At 39.2% G+C, this 6,407-nt stretch overlaps 1 protein-coding gene across 4 annotated transcripts; it reads right to left on the bottom strand.

Moving 5' to 3' along the window:
- Nucleotides 1-209: 209 nt before the first annotated feature.
- Nucleotides 210-5,604, bottom strand: LOC115742312 (spermine synthase). 4 transcript variants are annotated; one of them, XM_030676535.2, is made up of 11 exons: nucleotides 5,437-5,604; nucleotides 4,166-4,386; nucleotides 3,909-3,956; nucleotides 3,433-3,509; nucleotides 3,218-3,340; nucleotides 2,773-2,877; nucleotides 2,608-2,680; nucleotides 2,432-2,503; nucleotides 1,910-2,105; nucleotides 1,580-1,709; nucleotides 210-937 (listed from the first exon to the last, which is right to left on the bottom strand). In XM_030676535.2, the coding sequence occupies exons 2-11, from the start codon at nucleotides 4,353-4,355 to the stop codon at nucleotides 854-856; spliced, it is 1,098 nt and encodes a 365-aa protein (XP_030532395.1). In that variant the 5' UTR covers nucleotides 4,356-4,386; nucleotides 5,437-5,604; the 3' UTR covers nucleotides 210-853. The 4 variants fall into 4 exon arrangements, 3 of the variants coding, with proteins under 3 accessions (XP_030532395.1, XP_048142028.1, XP_048142029.1); XM_048286071.1 differs by lacking the exon at nucleotides 5,437-5,604 and adding an exon at nucleotides 4,696-4,842; XM_048286072.1 differs by lacking the exon at nucleotides 5,437-5,604 and adding an exon at nucleotides 4,488-4,636.
- Nucleotides 5,605-6,407: the final 803 nt, after the last annotated feature.

The following is a 6,407-nucleotide window of genomic DNA, read 5'->3' as shown; positions in this document are numbered from 1 at the left end:
TTCTGCAGTGACGTGTGTCATACCGGTTGATCATGATGCCAGTGAAAGTACGTGATTCGACACTGGAAACATGATAAGACAGGGTTGCGTGACATCATTCCTGTCTATGTGCTCTAATTTCTTCAGGTTGTCTGAGATTGCAATCCTCCTGCTCCTCCTGTAAATATAGTCCATCCGGTCAACACGGCTCGCATTGGCAGTCTAAATTGTTCTTCGCCAATTATAGTGCATGAAGACTGCACACCATGTACGCTGCTTTCATCACCATCATTCGGGCAGAACAGTAGATCTAGGGTGCAACGTCTCCTGGGTTAAGCAGCAACATCATTATGGTATAACTTACTCAATCCCACAGTATCATCATTACAACAAAACAGAGGCCTGCATCGATCACGATTGGAGTTTTGGCTCGAGTTCACTATCAATGTGAACGGCGAGCAACGAGATCAAACCGTGTATGGTCGTACAAAAAACTGGACCTCATCCTCATCGGATGAGAAAACCATGCATGAAAACCGACCTGTTTATCTAATCCACACAAACAGCTCGAATTTTAACGGCCAAGAAGCTCCAGAGTGTCATTTATTCTCCGGAAATCTACTTCTATAGATGATCGGACAACAGTGCTTGCAATTGTGATCATAAGTATACGAACAATAGTTTATATCATTTGCATGGAAATTGTCAAGAGACAGTACATTAAAAGTCATCATTCAACTAGAGCCTCAAAGTTAGGTCTCCATGACTCACTCTACTTCAATATTCAGCAATAATCACATTTTCCCATATGGGACAATCCTATACTGCTGCTAAATAATAGAGTTGCTGCTTCGACCCACAAGAGAGCACAACTTCATCGCACCGGATTCTGAATCTCTCGCAGTGAGCTCACCTCCCGCTTCAGAAATGTCGGCAGTGCAAACGCAGCTGAGTGCATCTGGCATTTCACGCATAAAAATAGGTCATTTCGTTGTAGAGTAATTTTTGTTAGAGTTATATCCTTCAAATTCCACTAGCAATCCCCTGCATAGAACTGTGTTTACTGCCCCATGGCTGATCAATACCGCAAATAGAAAAAACTGAACATCTTTTGTGACAAAAGGAAAAAAAGGGGTTCTACCATAAAAAAATAACTTTTGGGCCAAGCCCTTTTCACGAAATTTATACTGTTTCAGCACCAGAAATGTTATCAACCTATTCTTAGACTGCAGTAGTTTTTTGCTTTTTTTTTTGTCGAATTAGACTGCAGTAGTTAGGTAGCGAAAAAACAGGAGAAATAAGCCAAGAACCAAACTATCACAAACAAACTGAAAGCAAAGAGCAGTTGCATCTGCCAGGATTTTTGCTGATTCACAATTTAATCGACGGTTACTTATTTTGTCAAAGATCAAATCAACATTACTGCCAAAAAAAACCTCAAATCAGCATGGCTCCCATTTTCTAAGCACAATCATTTTTTATCTTCCCACTAGGTATTTATCCCATCCATTATCGTCGTTCAGCAAAACTTACTGTGAACTAAGAAATTGAAGTCACCAATGCAATCTAATTGAATTTCAGCAAGACCAAAAGTACTTGCCTCGGAATTGTAAAACCGAAGTTCTCTTTTATGCTTTGTCGCTCCTTCTAACTTCTCGATAGGGTTGACAGGATGAATGAAATCAACAGGTGGGCCCTCTGTAGAGCATAACAGAAATCCAATCACTCCACTGCATTACAAGTAAACAGCCCAAATGTGAGAAATTACTTCCATAGTATTCATATCGGCATTTACACACCTACTCATGTTTTATCACATCAACATCTAGAAGCTAAAGAAACCAACTTACACAAACATTACCGAGATAATTCCAACAAATAATGTGATAATGGTTCTTCAAAACTTCAGCAGGACTGCTTCCACAATTACCTTGGATATGTAGGAACGCTTGCCCATGCATAGTGGACAGATCCTTTAAATGTTTCACGACAGATAGAGATCATGGCTTCTATAAGATGCGTGTGAAGCCACATGCTTTCTGCCATGTTGCATAGAACACCACCCTGTCGCAATGCTCTTGCTATGGTCTCAAAAAATGGCTTCTCCACCAGCTCCTGAGCAGGACCTGCACACAGATGTCCAATCTCAGGAATCTTGATATTTTCTTAGATACTAGCATTTAGGAAACCCAAAAACTGAAAAACTTAATGCAAAGTTATCAAAAAATTCAAATTGCATCAGAAAACGTAAAAAATTCAAATTAAACGTCAAGACAGTAGAAATATTGTTAAGAAATGCAAAAAACATAAACATCATTGCATATATCTAGAATTCCTTCTCTGAACTTTACTTTGAATTCAAGGTGAACTAGAACAGATTATATCCTAACCATATTCGACCAAAAAGAAAAAAGAAAAACAGGATCATTAACATAGATCACATTTAACATACCCACAGGGTCCGATGAATCAACAATGATTGCATCATACTTGCCTTCAGGAGCTCTCCGAAGAAATTCCACGGCTATCACATACCAAAGGAGTTAAAATAATTACATATATTAGCAAATTACATTGAGGATAGTTCAAAACCAAGGGAGCAAACAAGAGATATGGATATTTGAATACCATCACCAACATGCAGGTGAACCCGGGGATCCTCAAATCCAACAGCTAACTCTGGAAAAAATTTCTTAGACACCTGAAGATTAGATGCTAGAAAGATGAACTCACTAACTTGGAAAGAGCCAACAAAATTGTCGAAAATCGAAGTATAGCAAAAAAGTTAGTTACATCAATAACCAATTGATCTATCTCACAGATATCAATAAGCTCCACGGAGCTATGCCGAGAAACTTCTCTCAGTACCCCACCATCACCTCCACCAACAACTAGCACCTGCATAAAAATATACTTTTACACTGCTGAATTAACATTAGACAAAACAAAACCTAATACAATGTAAAACATATCCAAAAAATGTTAGTCTAATTTATTCAGGCATAGAGGTTTGGAGCAACTCGCTATGCCCGCAGAAAATAAAAATAAAAATTTCCACCATCTCCGAATTATGATTGGACGCGCAATTCTACCATAAGAGGAATTTTATCAGTTGATTATTCAAATAATAAGGATGAATAGGATTAGCGACAAAGATGCAGCTCATATAAAATTTCTCCTCTTCCTATACCTTTATTGAGATATGGGACGGAATAAAGAATAAGTTAATATAAGTTACCTTCTTCGGGGATGGTATTGAACACAGCGGAAGATGTGTAATCATCTCTTGGTAGGCACATTCATCTTTCTCAGTCAGTTGTACGATGCCATCTAGAACCAGCACCTTACCATATGCCGAGGACTGCAGAAAAATTTTCTCTGAGACTGATTGCCACATTCTTTAAGCCCAAGTCAACATTACGCGAAGCATCAAAGATAAATGAAGAAAATCACCTGAAAAACCAGAACCTCCTGATATTCCGACTTTTCCTTGTACAATATCTTCTCTACTTTCAGAGAATGTGCTTCCCCTGCCAAAGAAAATGCAAGTCATAACTACTTATGCACGACGACTATAAGTGTTGTATTTTCCCAGAAAATGCTACATCCAAAACTTAACTAGGAAAGAAAACAAAGGTAGCCATAAAATACTATCAAATAATCACCTAATCATGCAAAGCTAACTGAGCAACAAGGTAAAACCTAACCCTAAGGAGTTAGGAAACTTGCAGCCATTCAGCAACCTCAAATGTGCTAGATATACAAAAATAACAATCAATGTCCCCTACTCCTTGATATAATGATGCAGAACCTCGATCTCTAAAATGCTCGTGGTTAAGAGACTCCATGTGTCAACAGTTCAACGACAGGAAATGAATACTGGTAGAAAATAAATCTTGCAAAATAAAAGAACAGAGAATAATAAACACCTGGCCACATTGGGTTGTTGAAGTAAACCTCTTTGCCAGCTTCATTTGCTGCAGAGATCAAAACCTGAAAAGGATCAATATAGACTCCTTCCTATTTATCTTTGATGCTCCTATGCATAATACATTGGATAAAGTTCTTAATTAACCTTATAATCAGATGTTGGTCCCACAGCGAAAACCTAATAATCAAATGATCTAAAACCTGAGCATTGGACTAAAACATCAAAGATGCAAACAGCAAGAGTCAACAAACAGACCGGCAAAAGTTTTGAACTCCGAAAACCACCCTGAAACAACAGTGGAGTGGCATTTCACATCAAGCTCGGGGGCGGAGGCCCTAGCCTTCAAGCAACAAGAAGGGATCACCTTCTCTGAACCATTCCCGTTACTCTCCCTCCCATCCATAGTCTTCGGGCATTCCAAACCTCTTTCTGCGCCTCCCTCCATAGATAATCCTTTTCTTCTCCGGCTCCAGTCTCTGAACGTTCCATCAAATAGTCAGAAATTAGACAATCTTTGAAACAGAACGGCTCAAGAACAATTTGCCCAAAAAAGAACAATTTCGCCAGAAACACCCACAGACATACAAGCTGCTTTAGATTCCAGCATCCATATAAATCTGACAATAGATAACGAACATAGAACTACGAATTATAAGGCCAATTAATGTCAAAGTTCTGAAAAGGCCATGTATTACACACAAGGAAGATATCGAATTACAAGATTCTCTAAAAAACAACGCTTGAACAACACATCCTGATCACCAAGATCAAACATTCAGTAGTACCAGATGGTAAGCGACTCAGCAAGGACCAAAGCCACAAGTTAACAAGGCAATGAAAGAACTACAACTGTTGGGAAGAACTCAAAAGAACTACAAAGTGAGCAATTCCAAACAGAATATTTTATGTCGAACAAATCCAGTAACAAAATAGGAATTTTTTAGCCACTTTAGCTATAAATAACGAAAGAATTGATTGATATGACAATACAGAATAATTGGCATGTCAGGTCTCAATATCAAGCAAAGAAGGAAGAATATTCTATTTCCCAATTAAATTCAAGAAGATCTAAGGCAATCAACTCTAAACTGCCCTTTTAAAGTATGGATATAAAATCCATTAAGAATAACTTCAAATTCTATTAAAAATCCCCAAGCACCTAGTGATCAAAGTCAAACATTTAAAATGAGAATACCCGACAACATCAAATTCACACCCAAGCAGTCCCACTCTGCTCGGTCGAGTGAAAATCACTTCCTTTTTAAGCACACGCAGCATACCCATCTCCATACCTCCAATGCAAAACCCAAAAAAAAAGAAAAAAATGAAATCTTTTATTTTTATGTCGTGAAAGAACTCAAGCATCGATTTTTGTCCGTACCCATATCATTTAAACCAAGCAAAAAGAGAGCTAGGGCTCCAAAACACATCGAGGAAGCTATCGAAAAATCCATCACCGGCTCATTCGAGGAAAAAGCAAACAACTTCTGAAGAAAGATGAAGGGAGAGAGAGAGAGAGATCTTGCCTGTGGTTGATAACAGTTGGGACTAAGAAGTAATCACTGCCGAGAAATCTAGCGAGAGAAAGCACGAATGAAGAGGGAAACTGAGGGGAAGAAGCAGTGACGAAATTTTTCTTCGCTTTCCTTTGCTTTCCCCACTCCCTCTCTGTCTTGCAGCCTCTGCTCGAGCCCAAAACGGAGTATATATACCCGCAAATTTGTGACAGCAAAGAGAATATAAATAATAAACTGGTGCAAATATATAAAATACTAATTACAATATGACATGAAAACGTGTTCAAGCTCTGCGCTTTTCCCACCGTGAACTCTACTTTATTCCTTTTCCCATGTACTTCTTTCTTCATTTCAGCAAAAAATTTGAGCTTTAACGACGACTGGCTGTCCAGTCGTCCGCGCAGAATCTGAATGCGTAAAGGGTCGATTTTTCTTCTACCTTCTTTTGGTATTTTCAAGTTGCGGTCTTTTGATATGATTGGCGAAAAAGGAAAAATTTTTAGTTTGATGAGATGTGGAATGAAGAATCTAAGGACGGTTGTACCGAACGCACGCGAGGAAAAGCAAGTTTAGACTAAAGGCCGAGGGAATTCCCAGTCATCGCTCACCAAAAAGAAGTCGCGGCTATCGAAAAAGTAGAGAATGGCATGATTCGCAAATCATCTTTCCCATGGGATATCCGACGGACTCAATGATGAGGGTCTTGTGGCGAATGGAGGATCGGGAAATTACGATCGTCTCCTCTCGGCCACGCTCGACACCGACATGTTGATCCTAATTCCGTTTCTCTTCCGGGCCAGTAATTACCACCGGGTTGCGCGAACGTACGTGCGTGTGGGCCGAAAGGAAAGCGGGGCGGTGGGTAATTTGCTTGATTACACCACTTTACTCGTGCAAAATCATAACCACGACGAATCCATCGAACATCTTTTGGACTAAAGTGATGTCTTGAAAGCTTCAAACAGTAAGACTTCCGATAG

The sequence above is a fragment of the Rhodamnia argentea genome, chromosome 10 (assembly GCF_020921035.1).
Source record: "Rhodamnia argentea isolate NSW1041297 chromosome 10, ASM2092103v1, whole genome shotgun sequence".
Lineage (NCBI taxonomy): Eukaryota > Viridiplantae > Streptophyta > Magnoliopsida > Myrtales > Myrtaceae > Rhodamnia > Rhodamnia argentea.
Note: the sequence above shows the minus strand (reverse complement) of the source record. Positions and strands in the feature narration are given on the sequence as shown.

Coding starts and splice junctions, on each gene's coding strand:
- LOC115742312 (XM_030676535.2), bottom strand. CDS start 4,355: ATGGAGGGAGGCGCAGAAAGAGGTTTGGAATGCCCGAAGACTATGGAT. Junction 2,878..3,217: donor CAATACCATCCCCGAAGAAG/GTAACTTATATT, acceptor ATTTTTATGCAG/GTGCTAGTTGTTGGTGGAGG. Junction 2,504..2,607: donor TCACCTGCATGTTGGTGATG/GTATTCAAATAT, acceptor GGTATGTGATAG/CCGTGGAATTTCTTCGGAGA.